General features: G+C 52.7%; 9 protein-coding genes across 9 annotated transcripts; 7 read left to right on the top strand and 2 right to left on the bottom strand.

Annotated features, from left to right (window-relative positions):
* Positions 1-910: 910 nt before the first annotated feature.
* Positions 911-2,579, top strand: GLOTRDRAFT_95311 (uncharacterized protein; the record flags this gene model as incomplete). Its single annotated transcript, XM_007870412.1, has 4 exons — positions 911-1,350; positions 1,402-1,442; positions 1,536-2,180; positions 2,227-2,579. The coding sequence occupies 4 exons, from the start codon at positions 911-913 to the stop codon at positions 2,577-2,579; spliced, it is 1,479 nt and encodes a 492-aa protein (XP_007868603.1).
* A 1,783-nt stretch (positions 2,580-4,362) lies between these two features.
* GLOTRDRAFT_131617 (uncharacterized protein) lies at positions 4,363-5,026 on the top strand (the record flags this gene model as incomplete). Its single annotated transcript, XM_007870413.1, has 2 exons — positions 4,363-4,598; positions 4,663-5,026. The coding sequence occupies 2 exons, from the start codon at positions 4,363-4,365 to the stop codon at positions 5,024-5,026; spliced, it is 600 nt and encodes a 199-aa protein (XP_007868604.1).
* GLOTRDRAFT_64066 (LamB/YcsF) lies at positions 5,022-6,480 on the bottom strand. Its single transcript, XM_007870414.1, has 7 exons — positions 6,319-6,480; positions 6,237-6,257; positions 6,116-6,180; positions 5,939-6,059; positions 5,582-5,880; positions 5,366-5,510; positions 5,022-5,308 (listed from the first exon to the last, which is right to left on the bottom strand). Exons 1-7 carry the CDS (start codon positions 6,358-6,360, stop codon positions 5,234-5,236), a joined length of 768 nt encoding a protein of 255 aa, XP_007868605.1. The 5' UTR covers positions 6,361-6,480; the 3' UTR covers positions 5,022-5,233.
* Positions 6,481-8,160: 1,680 nt separating this feature from the next.
* Positions 8,161-8,706, top strand: GLOTRDRAFT_16697 (uncharacterized protein; the record flags this gene model as incomplete). Its single annotated transcript, XM_007869959.1, has 2 exons — positions 8,161-8,370; positions 8,425-8,706. Coding segments are annotated over 2 exons (492 nt in total), but the record flags the coding sequence as incomplete, so codon positions are not given.
* Positions 8,707-9,218: 512 nt separating this feature from the next.
* Positions 9,219-11,826, top strand: GLOTRDRAFT_46026 (uncharacterized protein; the record flags this gene model as incomplete). Its single annotated transcript, XM_007870022.1, has 2 exons — positions 9,219-9,554; positions 9,763-11,826. The coding sequence occupies 2 exons, from the start codon at positions 9,219-9,221 to the stop codon at positions 11,824-11,826; spliced, it is 2,400 nt and encodes a 799-aa protein (XP_007868213.1).
* A 704-nt stretch (positions 11,827-12,530) lies between these two features.
* Positions 12,531-13,934, top strand: GLOTRDRAFT_111944 (uncharacterized protein). Its single transcript, XM_007870415.1, has one exon. The coding sequence runs from the start codon at positions 12,729-12,731 to the stop codon at positions 13,482-13,484; it is 756 nt and encodes a 251-aa protein (XP_007868606.1). The 5' UTR covers positions 12,531-12,728; the 3' UTR covers positions 13,485-13,934.
* A 454-nt stretch (positions 13,935-14,388) lies between these two features.
* Positions 14,389-15,521, top strand: GLOTRDRAFT_131620 (uncharacterized protein; the record flags this gene model as incomplete). Its single annotated transcript, XM_007870416.1, has 4 exons — positions 14,389-14,561; positions 14,762-14,883; positions 14,942-15,248; positions 15,317-15,521. The coding sequence occupies 4 exons, from the start codon at positions 14,389-14,391 to the stop codon at positions 15,519-15,521; spliced, it is 807 nt and encodes a 268-aa protein (XP_007868607.1).
* A 408-nt stretch (positions 15,522-15,929) lies between these two features.
* GLOTRDRAFT_131621 (uncharacterized protein) lies at positions 15,930-16,470 on the bottom strand (the record flags this gene model as incomplete). The annotated part of the gene is made up of 3 exons (XM_007870417.1): positions 15,930-15,941; positions 15,994-16,160; positions 16,218-16,470. The coding sequence occupies 3 exons, from the start codon at positions 16,468-16,470 to the stop codon at positions 15,930-15,932; spliced, it is 432 nt and encodes a 143-aa protein (XP_007868608.1).
* Positions 16,471-18,293: 1,823 nt separating this feature from the next.
* On the top strand, positions 18,294-18,605 carry GLOTRDRAFT_45932 (uncharacterized protein; the record flags this gene model as incomplete). The annotated part of the gene is made up of 1 exon (XM_007870007.1): positions 18,294-18,605. A coding segment is annotated over one exon (312 nt), but the record flags the coding sequence as incomplete, so codon positions are not given.
* Between the last annotated feature and the right edge of the window lie 1,936 nt (positions 18,606-20,541).

The following is a 20,541-nucleotide window of genomic DNA, read 5'->3' on the forward strand; positions in this document are numbered from 1 at the left end:
CATGCCTCCATTGGCCCACAAGCTGGATGACATCTTGGCATATGTACCACTCCATTCAATCACTTACAGCATAATATGTCCTTGCAATCATTCAAGGCCCAGGTAGCAGTAGGCTCATGGATCAAGACCCCTCTGTTATCCGATGGGGAAGTTGTTGCTCAAGTGATTGAGGCAGGTAATAAGGCAGATGCGAAGGGAGGGGGAAGGGCAAAGCAAAAGCAAATGATAGCATATAATTCTTACCCTATACACTATCAGCACGAGATAGAGGTACTTGACAATACACGTACCCGTGGGCACCCATGGGTACCCATGGGTACACCCACGGGTCTACCCATACCCATGTCACTTTGCCCGGGTCGGGTACGGGCACCGTCCTCGCCAGCACTTTGCCCGCGGGCACACCCACGGGTTAACCCGGGTATACCCATGCTAGACCCTACCAGTGACTCGCCAGTACGGTGGTAGTCAAGTTCCAGGTATGTTCTCTTATTCACCGCCCATCTGACAGCACGGCTGCCTTTGGACTGAAATATACTGCGAGCGCCCATTGGTATATATGGGACTGCCAGCGCCTATATCCGACCATCGAGGAAGGCGCATGTACTTACCGTGATCCCGCGCATAGTCTTAATGTAAGGAAGGTTCTGTCACCAGTGTAACCACGTACAAGGACATATATACGCGTATGTCCTTCCGTATCACGATCCCTCAGTCCACGCTTACAACACGACGCAGAACCGCATGACAAGGCGAAGACAGGAGACACATTGTAGACTTGATTCGCGATTAACACAACTCGCAGTCTCTGAACCTATGAAACTTTGAAGAAAATCCAGCCCCTGCACGCGTGCCACGGATCGTCCGCCCATATCAGAGCGCGGGCTGGTTGGCATCCTCCCCGTGAACCATGCCCTACTCGCACATCGTCCCCTTTCTTGTATCGGCGACCTCTCTAGGAATCGCTGTCACGAAAGCCCTTCCAATGCCGATATACGAGTCCCTCGTCTGCGTACCGACTTCGTGGACTGACGTGATCGTGTTCCTGCTCGAGAATTATGTTGCACATGCAGGCACCACACTTTCTACTCCTGGTGCGTCGTGGTACGACACGGTTGCGTGGAAGGTGATGGTGGTATTCGTACCCTTCGCAAGCTTGCGATATTCTCTGGAGCTTATCAAGCGTAAGATTCATTTGTGGGGTCGAAGGGACGACCTGGGTCGAGCTCTGGCAAGGGAAGCCCTCATTGTTGTCGCGCGAAATTCCAAAACGTGGAGACCTGCAAGGCGGCCCAACGTCGACAAGGTATACGTGCGGTTACAGGAAGGGTTCCTCTCGCATCATGCATTGTGAGTCCGCCGCTTCCCCATCACTGCAATCTCAGACTCACCATGTGCCAGCTCCCACCGGCGAGCGACGGCTGCACTTCAAATTGCTCCATGTAAGCCGGTTGACCACCGACATCGAAACATCTTTGGGAATATCGGGGTTCTACCAGAAGGTTATGTATGGTCGGAGTTGGATATGCATACAGCTACGCGGCATCTCCTGGAGAACCCTGAAAACGTCAACGTCAAACTCTCCAAGTCTCAGAGCTGGTTGCAAATGGCGATATCTATCGCACAACTATTTTTCTCTTCGATGACGCTGTACCGCGCAAGGGGCGATCAAATCGACTATTACGGATATGCAGCCTTTGGCTTATCCGTGATCCCGTATACCCTAATGTCTCTGGTAAACCTCTTCGGTAGCATGATCCTGGGGGATTATCCATACGTATACGTCCTGAATACCCCAGTGCTTCAGGAAGCTGCGCGGCGCCCGGACGCGAGCTTCGACGGGTACGTGGGCTACTTGCCACGCAACGAAACTGGTAGTACTGGCCCGCACGACCCTGCCTTTACTCCGGTTTATTTGTCCTGGCACTCTGAAGTGCAGACGGACGACGACGAAAAGAAATCTCGGGATATCCTTACGGTTAGAGTCGAGGATGGCTCGGAACCCAGAGAGTTCGAGCTCCTGTCGGACCCAAACGCCACAGACTTCGTCTTTCATATCCAATCCGTTACCAACACTAAACGAGTACCTCCATCCCGCACTGGTATTCGGTTGGAGTTGCTCCGCATACTACAAGCTGCATATGATAGCTGCCGATCCCAGGAAGGCTTCCGGGCAACCCGTGAGTATTTCTAACCTGTTGCTTACATCTTCCTGACTCAATACAGTTCGAAAGCGTCTTGGCCCCGACGTTCAACTCAACAAATCTGATTTGTTCGAAATTATAGGAGGGCCAGTGGCTCTGGTACTCCCGTACCTCGTGATATATGCTCTCAGCGGATTTAAGGCAGAGCGCAGCACCATCGCGCAGAGGGCATGGCTCATGGCGTGGCTAGGCATGGGCCAATTCTTTGGGGCGACTATCGCCACGCTCGGGAGATCGGGTTCCTTTTGCTGGTCATGGGTGAACGCTCTCAAGGTCTCAATCGTCTGCATATCTTTAGCTAGCGCGATGGGAGGATTCGTTGAGGTCATCATGATGTACCTCAGTTTTGGGTCGTGCTCGTTGACACCGAACTGATGAAACATATTTGCTTCCCTTCATTGTGTGGTGCTCTGCCGCTTTCTTGCTTTTGAGGCATACGGATTCTCCTCAGAAGGAAGTGACGCAGTTGACTGGCGGTTCGGTTGTGATTGCATGCTACATGCTTGATCATGAAGTTCACGACTTTCGCTCCCGTGGCCTGTACGTATCACTTCTACTGGTATGGCACCGCAGTCCGGAGCGCTATGAAACAGCGGCTGCTGTGACAAAATATCGATACTTCTCGCTTGCTGACAATGATGCGCGATGGCGACCTCGCCCCCTGTCTTCGAAAAGCCGCTGTCATCCGGCGGGATGGGAGTAGGGCCACTGAAGGGTTCCCGCTCAGTTCTGGTGTCTCCTCTTATTCGCTTCCTATGGGCATATTATGATCACTTGCTTAGATGGTGAGGAAACCGCATGTCTACGCATGGCTTCCTCAAAATAGAGTCGTATGTCTCTTCTGTCCGTCTTCCTAGGGTGAAATTGACCTGTAACTCTAGAGATTTGGCAAGACACCCGGGATGAATGAGGCACACGTTCCGCCTGCCAACCGCGATATTTCATGCAGACTCCACATTCATGGGCGAACCGGAGTGCCCGCTGTGCAGCTACGAAGCGCCTTCGGCAAACGAGGCTAAGGGTAAGCATCGCGTATCGGATTGTCCTGCTTCGAGTCGGCAGGATTGTGATCTGCTGAACCTTGTACACGATGCTGCCCTCTAGGCGTGTCAGCGATGCCTGGCTTTATATAAGTATCACCACTCGATCTGGCCGACCTTTACGCCCCGGTGTTTCCGGGGGCATGTTGCATTCTCGCCCCTCTTGCCTTCTGGCACTGTTGACCTTGCTAGCACTTACCGCGACCTCAGGCCTTACGATTCCCATACGTACTGCCTTGATCTGTGTGCCGGCTTCTCGGACCGACGTGGTCGTCTTCCTGGTGGAGAACTATATTACACATGCAGGGACGGCACGTTCCACCCCCGGAGCGCGGGCCTACGACACGATCGCCTGGAAGATAGTCGTCGTCTTCATACCCTTCGCCAGCTTACGATACTCTCTCGAACTCTTGAAACGAAGAATTATCTTGTGGAATCAACGGAGCGATCTCTATGGCGCGTTAATAAGTGAAGCACTCTTAGTTGTTGGGCGCGGTCAAGACTGGCAGCCTGCAGCTTCTCCGGACCTGGTCTATGTTGGAATACCCGATAACTACTTCTTGACTCCCTCTCAGTAAGGGCTCGCCATTTTCTTCCTCGAGACATATAGAATTGATGGATATACTTCATCAATGACCCGTTACCCTCCGCATGTCTTCATGTCTCTTCCTGTAGGAAAATAGATGTACGGCATCGTATCATTTCGGGGAATATGGAATGGAAACTTTCCGAGGTCTACGTGTGGGCTGAACCGAACTTCCAGGCGGCGTCTCAACAACTGCTGGGATGTGAAGCTACCCAGGTCCCATAGCAGATTGCAGATGGCAGTGTCGATCGGGCAACTGTTCTTCTCATCACTCACGCTATACCGCACCAGAGGAGACCAAATCAACCGGTACGGATATGCCCCGTTCGGTTTGTGTGTATTCCCTCACACCCTGATGTCTCTGGTCAATCTCCTGGGCAGCCTTCTACTTGGGAATTATCCCTACATGTATGTGCTGAGCACTCCAGTGCTCCAAGAGGCACAACGGCGGTGGCCATACCCCAGGTTTGACGGATGCGTTGGGTATCTGCCGCGGTCAGGAAATCCTAGTGTCTGCGCAGATCACACAAGGATGACCCCCGGGTACCTGTCTCTACGGTATGCATCCAAGACAGGCGAAAGTGATAACGCCTCTGCTGCCATCCTCAGGGTCGCCGTTGCGGGGATGCCTGAATCGGAGACTCGGGACTTTATCCTTCTCCCGAATGACGCTCCCGGAGCTGAATATGTATTCCACGTTGCATCGACCACAAACTCTTCTGTCGTGTATCGATCGCCTCGAGTTGCTACATGCACTACGAACCCTCCGTGAGGTCCTGAGTGGACAATCTCATAGTTAGCATTGGCCTGCTCGTATCTCACCCTTACTAAGTTCAGCCACAGTGCCAGACCTTCTGCAGTTGTCCACATCCGAGATCCTGGCTCAAGTCTTCGAATTCACAGTGGGGACAGCAGCCCTGGTGCTGCCTTACATAGTCATCTATGTCATCAGCGGCTTCCACAAGGGGAACAGCACCGTCGCGGAGAGAGAGTGGTTCATGGCGTGGTTGTGCACGGGGCAATTCTTCGGGGCTACGGTAGCCACCATCGGCAGATCCAACTTCTCCCCGCTCACGCCATTGAATGTCTTGAAAGCCGTGATAGTGCTGATTCCACTCGTGAGCGCCGTAGGAGGGTTCGTGCAAGTGATCAGGATGTATCTTGCTTTCGGGTCCTGCTCGTTGTCGCCCAGCTGATGTACGTCATTTTATCCACGGAAGAGAAGTCCACAGTACGTCTGCGTTTGCTGTCAGCAGTAATTTACTCCAGTAGTGATACCTTCTGTGATGTCTTGCATGTAGAGTCGCCTAGACGAGGCCAGCATACATTTTCCGCCGTCTCAGACATCCATCAGTCCCACTCATACAACGAACAATCCCTAGATGTCTTCTTGTACTTGATCCTTAGACGGTGTACCCATTCTTCTGATTACTCTCATCCACCAGCCTCTTCACCTCCTTCGCGATCTCGACCGCGCCCTATCACGACAACATCAGATTCGTTTCATGCTACACTGAGCGCAGACACGGACGTACTGGAGTATCGCTGTGCACGCATATGGACACCTCAGAGACATCTTCGGCAAAAGGGAGGGTGCCGCTCGTCGTCGTCAGCTGGCGGTTCTCGAGGAGGTTTGTTACCCTTCTGCGGACTTCTTCCAGAGTTACAGGGGCATGTTTCCTGCAGGACATACATCCCGATCACTGAGTAACCCACACACACATGGCTGTGTCGTACAATAAGACACACACTTGGTGATAAGGAGCTTGCCTTCGGGGCTGTAATCCAAATCCGCAAACCACTCGGGAATGAACCGCACCCCCGCTTCCCGCGCCGCGTCGACGTGCGCGGTGCCCGCGAGCCCCATGAACGCAACATCATCCCCGAATGATTTACACACCGTCATGGCAGCCTTCGCGAGCCCCTTGTCGCGCGCGCACATGCCGTAGACGGAGCCGTGCGGCTTCACGTGGTGCAACTTCAGGTCGTATCGCTTCAGGAAGCCGGAGAGCGCGCCAACTTGGTATGTGAAGCATGCTGCGAGCTCATCCTGGAAGAGGAAAGAACATGTAAGAGAACGCGGAGGGGGCGGAGGAGGAAGGGCGTACGGGCTCCATGGCCATCTCGCGCCGGCCGAAACCTTGCCTGTCAGGGAGAGAGGGGTGCGCGCCGACGAGGACGTTGTTCTCCTTGGCAAGCTGGACGGTCTTGTCCATGATTGAAAAGTCGCTGAGTTTTGGTGTGTATGAAGCGATTGTCTGCGCGGATATCAGGAATGTACGAACGAGGCGTGGAACCCGCATGCGATGTTCGCAAGGTGGATGGTCTTCATTAGGGACTCATCGTCGCCCTGTGTTGTTCATCTATGACAATCCGCCTCCGGAGAAGCGGTATAGGTGCTCTTACCATTGTATACAGGGAATACCCCTTTCACCGAGCAAAGCTTCAATACCGACGCCCCTTGGGTTACATCCAACTAAGGACGTACCTCCCCCATATCACAGTTCACCGTCGCTTTCAAGGGAGCCATATTCTTCGACGATTTGACGCGGGGCGGGTACAAGAAAGACGTTGGGGAGGTCAGAAGATAGAGGTTACAACCTCAGTGAGATTCGAATCCTTAGCCTATCCAGGCCTATCCATGCCGAACACAGCGGACAAATGATGTGTCCAATTCTGCGGTGGCGCAGAAATTGGACAGTCTGTCCCTTCAGCTGTCAAATTCCGTTGCTTCCGGCCCCGCGTCACACTGTAACTGTGATGTCATCTCCGGATCCCGGTGAAGTCCGAGTGTGATATGTCACACGGAGCGCGTGACAGCTGCGAAAATGGGACCTGTAGGCTGTCGGATGGCTACCTAAGGTCCAAAATTTGGATGATATGTATTGTTATAGCACTACAACGCGGCCTACGTCGAAATATTGAGCGTCCGAAGCAAACTCACGTCACCTAAGCCTATTTGCGCATCCGTTGAGATGGACCGATAAGGCTGTGGCTCTGCCTGATCCCGGCACCTATGCTGATCAATTCAAACTTTGGATGTGCTCTCAGTGCTCATACACTGTCGAGAAATGTACATCTATATGGCTTGGATGACTTCTTCACCAAGGTCCTCTTTCTGGCGGCCGTCAAGAGCGCAGAGAGCGATCGTTACATCGCAAGGAATATTCCTTGGAGTTCCCTCGCTTATAGCTCAAGATCGAACTCGAAAGTCTAATATAAGTTATTCGAGTTTCGCCCGCTGATCATTTCGCTACTCGATCCTTTCAAGTGGCACGCTTTGCACGTTAGATACATATGTCTGGTCAGCCCGTAGACGCAAACGCAAACACAGTGACAACGCCCGGTCAAGTCCCGCAGCTGACACCTGAATTTGCAGCTTATATCGAGGGCGCTCTCCATAGAGAGATCGAGAGAGTCCAGCAACGACATGAGCAGATCCGGGTCGAGATGCAGGCAGCGCAGTCCGCACGGGAGCAATCTCTGCGAGCGGAATTCGAGCAGCGGGAGCAGGTGTACAAGGCACAGATAGATTCACTCTATGCAGAGCTGCAGGCAGCACGGGGTAACGCGAGGTATGTCGTATCTCTATCTCTATTATCGCTGGCACTAAGTTACATGCAGGGAGGACGCCATGCAAGATGGGGAAGACGTTGTGATGCAGGGAGCCCCGGGACGCTTACCATTGCCGCAACAGGCGTCTGGAGCCTCGTCACGTTCTCCGATGAACGCCGCCACCGCCAGCACTGCTCCGAAACGCGTTGGAGGATCCAGTCTTCCGTATCCCCTCCCAAAGCGTAAGAAGATCCCTCTGAACCCGAAGCTGCGCCGGCGAAAGTCTTCAACCCCGACAAAGAAACCTACCGCGCAGGTGTATCGTGTCCTCAATTCTGAACTGCCTCCTGATCTCGGTGGACTGAAGGTAAGATTTTTTCATGATTCATGATTCTTGATGCAGTCGTTCACATGTGTATCCATACAGAAAGCATTGTATACACATATCCGGATCTTGTGGAGGCTAGAACGATACGCCGTCCCGCAAGTCCCACCTTCGGACGTCCTCACCGACTTCGCCGCGCGATTCTCCTCTGAGGGGAATCTCATCGCAGCTACCGCCGGACTACCATTAATCAATGTCAGCCTGGTTGATGTCTCGCGGTCATTCCGTTTCGGAGCACGGGGCACTGCACCACCGTATGTCCTGGAGGTCGAAGAGCACATCCTCCAGTACATGCAGGCATACATCGCTCGTTACGGGCTTACGTGCTGGTGTCCCGACCTCCGTGACACACCCTACTCATTGTATAACTCAGCTTGTCGTATCATCGCCCTTGCGACCTTCAAGCAGGCCCTTGTCTCAGGAACATATACTTTCTTGGGCCCGAATCTGAAATATACGTCGGATACACCGCTACTCCTGAAGCTGTACGATCACTTTGTCCATCACTATCAACAGAAGCGGTTTAAGAAGGAGGACAGATCACCGGGTAGTGTTTCACTCTCTGAGGAGCAGAGGAATGCATACAAGAATCGTTGCCGGGTAAGCTACGGCTTTCTACATGTCCTCATTTTGATGATTCTGATGCTCTTTCAGCTTGCAAAAGCCAGGAAGAAGTTCGCGAAAGAACAGGGTCTCCCCAAGCGTTACATCGACATTGTATCCGACATCAAGGCCACCTCAGACGACGAATGGGACCCGTCCGTTCGCGCGTACGTCATTAGACGGAGACCAGAGCGCTCTGAAGCTGCGAATAGGTTCTTCAGGAGGTTTGATGAAGTCTGGAAGGAAACAACTCTCCTAACGCGCCGATGGACTCAACGAGAGCGAGTTTGGCCTGTCAATCCGCGAGACTCCTCGTTCCGAAGCCTACCGACTACGATGCCGCTTGACTACTTTGACCCCGATTTCTATAACCGATTACTCCCTGGTGTCCGTAGGAAGATCACCAACGAAAGACTGGCATTTCCGGCAGATGCATCGCTCATCTTGCAGGTGCCTCTTTTCGCTGCTGAGGCGAAGGACGACCATCAGCTTTTCGAGGAGAATGCAGATGAGGTGCTCAAACGTTACAACATCCCAGACGAAGAGGTGGAATCTATCTCTGCTGAGTCAGGTGATGAAGCGGAGGATGACTCGGATGAAGATGGGGGAGTCGTTGGACAGGATGAGGATAAGGGAGTAATTGAACAGCGCAAGAGATTTGCTCAGATGGTAGATAGGCACATCTGAGAACATTGTAGGCTAGCTTTGCATGTATATAATTTATACATTTTTAAGTAATCATATGCATGCATGTCACCGTAATTACGTCCCAATCATCCGCCTCCTGTGTTGTGTCGGTCGTCTGTATCTCATGAACATCTCACCTTCCCACTGAGCCTTCTTGTATGAACATCCCTGAGCAATTGACTCGAGCTGGATCTCAACCGCCCGAGGCTGTCCGGGTGGTATGCCTCTGCAGGACATGCAGCACTGCAAGCTATGTCGATGCCGGTGGCAAAACACAATCAGGGCGTCTTGTGCATCCTAAGACTCGCCGGGCACATTTCGTAAAGGATCATGAAGCCCTCCGAGATGCAGTGACAAATCAGCTGGATGATAGCCAGGATCATAAAGGAGACCAGTCGAGCACGGATGACTGCAACCAACCTCAGCAGAAGGAACGTGGGCGGCGCACTCGCTCAAAGGTCCGAAGCAGGAAAGGGAAAAGACGTACAGACATGGTATGATATCCTTTGCTGTGATTGTGTGAGGCAACTCATATCTTGCAAGTTGGAAGCATCTGTCGATAACTCTGAGGCTGGCGGAGGGCCACTCTCTGAAACTGAGACTGTGAAGCCAGATATGCATAGAGGATGGGCTAGGGACACAGGTATGCTCATAATTAGTATTCGGTGCCCTACTAGCTGAATCCTTCATGTAGATTTCGAGCAACAGAGCTCACCTATCATCACACTCGCCCTCGTACTTGCAGCCTGGCTTCACATTTGCTGTGGCTTGAGCCGGCGAGCCTCGACTGTGGTACTGAAGGTCATCCACATCATTTTCTTCATGGCTTTCCAGCTTGCGCTCACCGTCTCGGTGGCACCTGAATCAGCATTGCCTAAACTCAACTTGAAGGACGACATACACTCTGCTCTGTCCACCTTGTCAATTGATCCTGTTCTAATCCGGTCCGTGTGCTGTCCAAAGTGCTTTGCACAGTATCCAGTGGATCATTGTCCTGAATTTTGCCGACGGCGGGAGACACGCCGAAGTAAGCCTTGTGGTGAAGCTCTATGGACTGTACGCCATGGGAGTAATGCTGGACCTCAACCCTGTCCTCGACGGCTGTACACTACTCAGTCGTTTGAAGCATGGCTTACATGGTTCTTATCGCGTCCTGGCATAGAAGATCTGATCGAGGAGTCGTACACAAGTCAGCCATCCCCTGATGGGATCATGTACAGTATACGAGACAGCCCAGCATGGCAAAGCTTTGGTTCCTTCACATCAACTCGGGGGAATCTCGTTTTCAGCTTCTTCATAGACTGGTTCAATCCCTTGACGAATAAGATTGCAGGCAAGAAGATATCCACTGGTGCAATCATGCTATTCTGTCTGAATCTTCCGGAACATCTGCAATGGGCTCCGGAGAATACATTCTTTGCTGGTATCACACCGCCGCCAAATGAGCCAAGTGTCACGACCATCACACATATCGTCGATCCCGTCATTGACCAGCTTGCTGATTTCTATACCGGAAAGCTGATACCCACCTACAAGCATCCACATGGCTCTTGGACTCGAGCTGGAGTAATGCCATTCATCGGTGACCTTGTGGCTATCCGCAAAGGTGCTGGCTTTGCATCTCACAGCGCCGAGCCATTCTGTTCCTTCTGTCCGCTGCGAAGGAGTGAAATCGAGTCTCTAGATCTTGCGAGCTGGGGAACGCGGACTGGTGCAGAGGTACGAATGGCTGCTGGTCTTTGGCGAGATGCACAGACAAAGGCCGAGAGGAAGCGGCTATTTTCTCAGTATGGAGTCCGATGGTCTGCCCTTCACAAGCTATTCTACCGGAACCCCGTCCAACATACTGTCCTCGGTGTAATGCATAATTGGATGGAGGGTATTCTCCAGCATCATGCTCGTAGGAAATGGGGAATAGGTATTGAATCTGGGCCCGGTGGCGATGACAAGGATGACCTGGGCATAGCAGCATCAGCCCCAGGCGATGACAATTTTATGGATATCGACACAGAGGACTTATCAGCTGAAGTGGATGCCTTACTCGAAGATAGCATCACCCACTATGACTTACCACTCTCTGAGAAGAGGACAACCAGCCCTGTCCAATTCCGCATTGACAGTAGTGGAGAAGAGAGTGGTGATGATGACTTCATACAGCCCGACGATGAATCCGATAGCGATGATGACTCTTCGACAGGTCCATCTGAACCCGGGAATCATCTTACCTGTGAATTTAATCCGACTAACCTCTCAAAGATCCGGGCTTGCATTGGTGATGTTGTTCTCCCTACTTGGGTAGAGAGGCCTCCAAGAAACCTCGGCGACAAATCACATGGGAAACTGAAAGCTGATAATTGGTTCATTCTGTTCTCGGTGATCCTCCCTATGGTCCTGGTGGAGATGTGGTCCTCAAGGCGGCAGACTGCTCGACACAAAACACTGCTTGACAACTTCTATGATCTAGTGACTTGTACAAACATCGTCGGGTCGTTCTCGACTTCTAATGTCGCCGCAGATAGGTACACGGAACACTACATTCGCTATCGGTCATCACTTCAAAAGTTATACCCACATTCAGGTTCCGTTCCGAACCATCATTATGCTATGCATAATGGTGAAATGCTGAAGTTCTGGGGACCACTAATGTCCCTCAGTGAATTCCCATATGAACGCCACAACGGCAGACTCCAGAAAATCAAGACAAATGGACATATGGGTGAGTATCCCGTATATCAGCTTGACTCCAAGTCTGACAAACTTTACTGACTGCAAAACAGGTGATCTTGACTATACTATGCTCAGGCAAATATGCCGCCATGGGCGGTTAACTGCTAAGATCCAAGATGCGATCCAAGTTAACGATCCACTGTCGAAAGCGTACAGCTTGCTATCGCCAGTTGCGCCGATCCAGACAGCTTCGGATGGGACATATCTCAAGTTTCTCAAGGAGCATACTACAGGCGAGATGCTTTCATCCATGGCTTATGACTGCATCCTATCATATCTCCATGCAGTTGGAGTGACCGTGCGGCACTACGCAGACTTGCCACATCCAAAGAACGCCGTAATTCTACCTCGGACAGCTGTTCGAAAGCAGCATTTCATGCACAAGGAGAGGGACTTCTCTGACCATAGCCTGCACGAGGGAAATAGCTCCATTATTTTCCGGTTACCTGACGGGAGCTACTCCTCAGGATTTATCAAGACAATCTGGTCAATGCTGGTCACGGACACCAAACAAGTTTTTATTTTTGTTCGCGCACACCAGGAGCTCTCAGAGAATGACCAAAGATGCAACCCATTCAGCAGTCGACCAGGATTCCTTACTAAACTTTACTACAATCGGTCTGCAGCTCAAGAGATCGCTATACGTCCGGATGATATTGTTTCGCATGGTGCTTTGCGTAGGAGGCCAGCACATACCTTTGGCATTGCGGAAGCTACACTTCTCGTGCATGACTTAAGTCGAGGCCGGAAATAATATAGATTAAGTCTCTAGTACAGTACAGCCTATTCTTTATAGTAGAACAGTGCTTTGTTCGACGGTCAGCTTGACCACAAAACTACAAATACAACAATTACACAACTTGAAGTACTGCCGACCCCTAGCATCGGCGATTGCCTCGACGTCGTTGGCGTCCTGGGGCTCCTCCACTACTGGTCATTCCATGTCCTGGATAATGGCATCACGATCCCGTGTCCTCCCGGTCAACTTCCATCTCTCCCTTCTTTGCAGCATCCTGATGAGAGGTGTCCGGAGGAGGTGCGTCCTCAGGATCCCCAGGCTCGACTACGATCTTCACCGGTGGCTCCGGGATGTTCTCGTCCTCATTGACGTCCATGGCAGCGGGAGCTGGCACTGGTGCTTCATCGAGTGCTTGACTTCGACATTGTCGTCGATCGCATGGATGTGGATACCCCATTCTCGACCTCCCTCGGCTGCCCGCCCTCCTTTGCATCCTGCTCCCATCCGCATCCACACCGCCTACAAGCCCATCCTCCACTCCTCGAAACACCTCACCTCCCCCTGCACGCACCTCACAACCTCCTTCAGTGCTCGCGCACCCTCCCGTCGCCCCACTCTGTACCTCGTCCAGCTGGCTCAGCAGCTGACTCAGGTTATGGTCGTACGTGGGCAGCGGCGTGTACGGTGGGTTGGGCGGTGGCGTGGACTCACACTCTGCGGGCGGGAGCGGGCGCAGGCCCGCGGTGTCCACACTGGCGACATTGTCCTCCGGAGGAAAGGGCGCAACGTTGATGGTGGCGGGAAGGAGAAGGCATTTCGGAGCTCCTCGAAGCGGTGCTCGATGGCGTTGATCTGTTTGAGGCCGACGGCACTAGGCTGGTCCCAGGGTAAGGGGGATCACGAAATCGGCAGACGAAGTCTCGATCCTGCAGGTGGCATCGACAACGACACACCCTAAACTTGCATCACAGTTAGTTCAGTGACAAAGGGACACAACGAGGTACTTATGAGACTAGTTGTGACGACACTCCAGGTATACACCAAGAAGAGGCCGTTTCGCGGCCGTCGGGGGGTGCTAGAGTAGATCCAGGGGTGTTCAACCCACGGACGTCGACCAAGGGATTGACCATAGATTGAGACCCAGCAGGTGGCAGACCAAGCTACGCCGTACAATATGCAGCATCAGCGCGCATCGACAGTCCAAGACGGCACTCACAGCCTCATAAGCCGACAGTCCAATGCTGTATCGCAACCGGTCTTGCTGACGATGTCCCTACTCCCCGACGCCCGACACGAAATCAGCGTCAACAGTCACGGGCAATGAACGTTTGGTGGGAGCGCACAGCGTCGCTGTTGTCTGGCGACCCGGCGATGAGCAGACGGCGGTCCGTCCCAAGATAAGATCTTCATGATCAGGAGTCGACACGAAAACCCCACTCGTCGGTGTCTAACGTGCGCCACCGTCAGGATGACGCAAGTGTGACAGCGTGACAGTCGGGCTGGAATAGGCTGGAATTCGACAGTTGAAGAGACAGACTGTCCAATTTCTGCGCCACCGCGGAATTGGACACTGCATTTGTCCGCCGTGGAAGCTTATCACCAGGTCCTCGGTTGGCGTATATGTTTTGTCCCTGGTCGCGATCATAAGACTATCCTGACGGCAAGTACGTTCCGTCGCTTTCCCGATATCAGCAGATATATATGGCCGCCATAGATCCTGTGCGCTTGGAGGAATTTGGGAACTTTGAGGAGGACGGATAGACCAGCACGTGATAGAGACGCGCAGCTAAATGGATCTCCATAACGCGCCGGCCGCCACGCCCCATAAATTGCGTTCCGCCCGTTGCAATCTTCCACTCACCATGACACGTCGTAAAGGATCTGTTCTCACTGACGTGGAGAATACACGTTACAAAGTACCGAAGAAGATGAGCAGCAAAGAGATTCAGGAGAGAGTAGCCGAACGCACCGCGCAGAGAGCAGCGCGCGTCAAGACCATCGTGGAAGAGGCTGAAGCACTCAACAAACAGGCAAGGTTGATTGGTTTAGTCCTAAACCGTACTGACCCCTGGGAGACCGGGGAACGAGCACTTCAGAAAAGAAGAGTACCTTGAAGCAACTATATTTTACCGACGGGCAAATGCCTTACGCCCACATGAGGTTTCATATCCGTGTAACGCTGCATTGGCCAGTCTGCGTTTGTCTACGTCGCTCACTGCCTTAATGATGCGGTAGGTATACGCTTGCGGAGTCCGCTGCAGACGACGCTCTATGCAAGGATCCCTTGTACCATAAGGCCCGGTACAGACGAGGTTTGGCGAGAAAGGCTTTGGGTTTGTATAGGGGTGCCATCTTAGGTGTGTGCTAAGATGCATACTCTTTCCAGCGTCTACATCCGGCTAACCGCCCTGTCAGACTTCCAAACAGTCCTTACACAAGACCCCGGGTGCACCGCGGCACAGACAGAGCTCGATCTTTGTAAGAGCCTCTTTGAATCCGACGAGGACGATGTGGTCGATTCAAGTATCACGCCCGAGGACGATGCCTGGCCGCCCTTGCTGGAGACGTTGGACAAAGAGTGGGACTGCGGTTCCAATTCCAGCGAGTACAACCACTCGGGAAACGACATACCGTGCAGGTACTATAACCGCGGGGCGTGCACGCGGGGGCAGCACTGTGCGCACTCACATGCGCCGGACTATAAGAGCGTGCGGGACCTGATGTACGTTCCATCTCTCTGAACTCCGTTTGTCTCACGAAATGGTGACCCGAGCATTCCGACTCCATTAGGGGGAGGAACGTCTGTCTGTCCCAGCTCATGGTCAAATGCAGGTTCGGCCCCGACGCGTGCGAGTACTGCCACGTCCTCAGCGCGCTCCCCGATGACTGGAAGTTACTACAGAAAGACAAGCGCAAGTTCTCCTCGTTCCAAGAGGCGTACGATCTGTGCTCCCGATTTCAGCAAAGGACCCGAGGGTCCTTCCGAAATTCGTGAAGTGTATGGTAGGGAGAGACCCTGCGGTACAGGAGTCGGCTGCTGGGCACAGGAGGAGGCGCAAGATTGACTTCACCGACCAAGAGAAGGCGCTCTTTCTGCTTCTGGATATTTAACACGCACCGGATGCAGTGCACAGTGCGGCTTTGCGCTCAATCTTACTTTCCATGCACGATCTATGGTGACACTAAACATAATGTATATCACGCATTAGAGCGATAGTCTTCTCGATGCGTTTTGGTCACTCTCATTAGATTAGCCCACTATCGATGATAATATCTCCAATTTCTCTCATACAATACAATGTCCACGGCAGGATGCAATAAATACTTGCGAATATAGATAAAGCTCTGAACGATCGTGAAGCATGGTGAGACCTAAAGGTCTCTGAATAAGGGTGGAGGCAATCTAATCCTCGAACTAGAAGGGTGACGGTAAGCATCCATCGAGAATGGGTACACACGGTACGTACACAGTCCCCACAGCCGTCTCCGTTCGAGAGGCAGACTCTGCCACTATCGACGACCTGTAGGACGCCGTTCACGGTATTCTTGTCCTTGTCACCGCAGCCAAGGACGTGAGCGACGGCCTCCTGGATATCCGCCCAGAGACCGCCGTTCCAGTCCGTGTACACGCAGCCTGCGCGTACACGATCAGAATGTCACGGTGATGAGCAAAGGTCAGGAAGGCACTCACAATTCCCGTGACAGGCGGGACGCCAGGCGGTCTGGACGGAGCCGCCCCAGTAGTGGCACGTCGGGCTCCAGTCGGGGAAGTCGGGCCAGTTGTCGTGCAGCCACTGGCAGTCGGAGAGCGTCGCGTCGGCGGTGGTGCCGCAGGTTGGCTGGTCGTCGATGTTGCCTTGGCGCTTCATGAGCCCCGGGAGGGTGGCGGCGGAGGCGAGGGTGGAGGCGGCAGCGACAACGCTGAGGGTGGCGAAGAACTTCATAATGAAGTGCGATGAGGTAGGCGGAATGCAGAGAAGAAGGTGATGGAAGGAGGTAGACTACTGGAGGTCTGGAGGGACGACGAGAACGGAGATGGACTTATATACACCGCTTGAAGGCACTGCACCCGTACTCGAGGTTCATACCGACTGAAGTCGAAGTGCCAAAGTCTTCGATGATATCACGACCCCCGAAACAACTGAGACGGCGGGTAAGATGAAAGACACAGATCATGGAGTTCAGAGCAGTGCCTACGGTTAGCTGGAGCAAGTAGATGGTGCCGAAACGCAGCGCTAGGTGCATTTCGCCGCCTTTTCGGCAGACGCGAGGTTCGGGGTGGAGAGGCCGCTCCGGTGTTGATTACCTTCGTTGCAGTTGCGTCAAGCTTGATCTTGGCACCCAGCCTCTTCCGTCAGGCCGTGGGGCAGGGTAGTCAGGCCTAAGGATTTGGACATGCAAATGACTGCAGCATGATCAGCACAAGACCGTCCTTTACGCAGTTTGAGTCGGACGTTGCTACTGTCACCTTTCATTTTGTGGAGCCAATCAAATATCGGGGAGCCATCAAAAACAACCATCAAGAGGAGGTGGTAAGTGAGTAGACGGAAAGAAGAAGCTTGAGGAGAGACATAAGACTTGCGAAACGCAGCCAAATGTCCTCTCGTGACGGTACTTAGTATCGGAGGAATATTTCTATGTTGTACGATATTGAAGCGGGGGAAGATCCATGATGAAAGTGTAAACGTTGACATCAGTGGCTGTGTGCACCCGAGCACGTCGGTCGGCATTGCACTGCACATTGATCCGTCGCGAAGGCCGGGCACCCTCTTGTCGGCAATCTTCTAATTAAACCATGGCTATGAACTCCAATTGTTGATGAGGAACGTAGAGGATGTCATACTCATGTTATAGCTCCATCGCATAGTTGCCGGTAGACGTCTGCAACTATGCGCTGTCTCTTGGAGTTGATGGGCTTTCTACCACCTGTGAGGTGTAGATTGTGCAGTTCCACTGAGTCGAACTTGGCGTTTCAAAGTGTGGAGTACGGTCGGTCAGGCGTTCTACCGTTTGTCAAGATCAAGTTCACTTTTCCCCGAAGTCAAGGATATGGGTCGGTGAACAGCACCGTATATAAGGCATGGCAGAATCCATCCAGAAATTCATCAGAGACCGACCCGTCCTCTGTACCGATTCCACTACCTCTTCCATCATAACACATTCCATAATGCTGTCTTCTGCGCTCATCCTTCTATCAGGCGCCGCCCTTGCTACGGCGTCCCCCCTCTCCGGCTTGCTGACGCCGCGTGCAGACGTCCACTGCGGCACGACTCAGGACGCGGACCTTGCTGCATGCCAGTCCATCCTCGACAACTGGAACGGTGTGCTAGTCAAGGACAATGATTGCACGTACGGTGCAAATGGTGCCGCGTGGAACGTCGCTTCCGTCAAGGGCTGTGAGTCTGCCTCCCCATTCGTCCTTCAGTATCGCATGCGCTGACATGGTTGATCCTCAGGCTCGCTTTACATGACTGACCCAGAGAAGGAACCCAACGCGGTGAAGGAGGCCCTCCAGACTCTCCTGGGCTGCGCGGACAAGAGCAAAGGCAAGGTCAACGGCCTCACCACTCTCGCCGACGGCACCGGCGTCTGCATTGGCGGCAACGACGGTTGCGGAGAGTAAGCATCCCGTCCTCCCTTTATCCCGGACTCGGTCTGATATACCTTACCTTGCAGTTGCTTCGACGACGCCGACTTCAACCCTCCGGACCGCCGCTCCATTACACCTACCTTCTCCAACAGCACCATCGAGAAGCGGCAGTTTGCCGACATCGCGGGTAGCATCGCGGGCTTCCTGAGCTCCGTAATCGACCAGGGCGGCAGCGACAACACGAAGCGCGCTAATGGTGTACGCAACGTCGTCGACGGCATGGCGAAAAAATACGGGCCCATCAACGTCGTCGCGTGCCACACGGACCACGAGGCGAAGTTCGACGGCGTGCAGGGCACGGACTGGGTGCACCAGCACTTCGAGATCGACATCCAGATCGGTGGTACCGTTGGGTACGAGCTTTACCTCGGGAACACTGGTACTTTCAAGCGCAATGGCGACGGTGGTGATATCAACTGGGGCTGGTGAGTACCGCACTTGTAGATGTTCACCTGAGTGACTGATTGCGCGGTATGCAGGAACGCGGCGCTTGCCAAGCCCGCAGAGCAGGACGGCTCCTTCCTAACCTTCGCCAACCGTAAATAAATGAGACGAACGACCACTCCTCTCATTGACACGACAGTTGCATCTGCATCGCATCACGTTATCTTGCATAATAAACACGGACTTTAATTCCCTAAATTATACCAATGTAACTCTGCTAGTATTTATTAAATGTACCTTAATCGATGAATGTCAATGAAGGCTTTGAAACACGTTGCAGTTCACCGAGGACGAAGCGCAAGTCCGGTCCGGAGAGGGATAACTATCTTGATGGTTATGTATGCGAAGTTGACTGGGACACCTACATGAACCATTCAGGCCTTCGGCATCCCACATGACCACTGGGTTATCGAAGGTCGAGGAGATGATTTTAGAAGCTGGAGGACAACACACCTCTTCCCAGTACATTCATGCCTGAGACTTGTGCCCGCATGTTCGCTCAAGGGAACACTTTCTTTCCTCGTATTCGTGTTTCACCATGAATAGCTATTTCGGATCGGTTGCAAGTCCTATACAGTAGCATAATGTCGAATGTCAGGATGCGTAGCCGGACAAGACAATTCTGGGGCAGTGCTGTGAGATGAGTGTCAATGAATCCTTCTTGGTCTGTTCTGGTGATCAAGCCGGGTGATTTATGCCACAAATAGACAGGCATTCTTACTGGAAATCAATTTGAATCTATGCAACCCCGAGTTGTCCCAGAGTCCAGTCTTCAGATTAACAGGGCTCCATCCGGTTTTAAGACCACTCTGGTCCTGAACGAGGAATTCCTGCAACTTCAACGTTCAGTGCTGGTGCTGCCACCGAAATAGGTTACATCCGTCAGTACTGGCATCTACCCGATGGGTGCCTCGATGATAAGCAGGTGGGCGTACCTGAATCATTCTCCCGCGCCTTGATATCTCTAAAGATTGGTGACTCGGAACCGACCTAACAGCAATTAGGGGTGACTTTGGAGTGCAAGCACAGCTGTGATCACTGCGCGGCGCTCGTTACTTAGCGTAAGTATTTGCGTGCGCAGGATCATGGACATAGGCAACTGGCATCCAGTCTGATATAAGCAGGCGCTAAGAAAGGACCGCCAACGGAGCTTCACGAGATATTAGTGGAGGCATGCCAGCGCTGCAGCTGTCCGGCCCTTACTGAGGAGTAAAGCTTGAGCCCGATACTGGAGATAAGGCAGGATGCATGACCTTCTTACCGGCAGATGTACGGGTGTTCAGCGTGTCCGAGAGTGATATCGATTCTGCTTGAGAGCGGCGACATTCATTTGACTCACCCCTAACTCCCCTCAGCATCCACACGCTGCTACGAACACCCCGTATCATGAGGTATCATGATTGTGGACACAATAGCATCTGAACGTGTCCTGGTCGAGGCCGGACACGAGATGCATTGAGGGCTATTGCAGGAGTTTTGAAATGAATATTCAGGTCCAGCGATTGTGGTACGAAGCCACCCACATGAGTACCCTGAGAACCTTGTCTCGTTCGGATGGTGTCTTGTCCAACTGGCATTCTAGCAACTAGCTTGCCGTCTCCTTGTATACGATGCAGCTATTTGTTTATTTCCTTGCCGACATGCCTTCAACTGGAATTTCGGTGTCTGGCAACAGTCTGGCGTTCCTTACCTTTGTGGAACAACATCGGGAGGGGATCTGCGGTGATCGGAGGGTCCACATGGATAGCCAAACCCCAATATGTGCAAACTTCGAAGTTCGCGAGATAAATACGAAGAATCTATCTCCAAATAGAAAATCGCCTGTTCTCGTATTTATTGCAAGCTCTGAGCGAATTTCAAGCATCGATTGCACGTTTGCACATGCCCTCCCGGACGCACTGACCTTGCCGGTTCAAGTTGC

The sequence above is a fragment of the Gloeophyllum trabeum genome (assembly GCF_000344685.1).
Source record: "Gloeophyllum trabeum ATCC 11539 unplaced genomic scaffold GLOTRscaffold_00011, whole genome shotgun sequence".
In the NCBI taxonomy this organism is placed as follows: Eukaryota; Fungi; Basidiomycota; class Agaricomycetes; order Gloeophyllales; family Gloeophyllaceae; genus Gloeophyllum; species Gloeophyllum trabeum.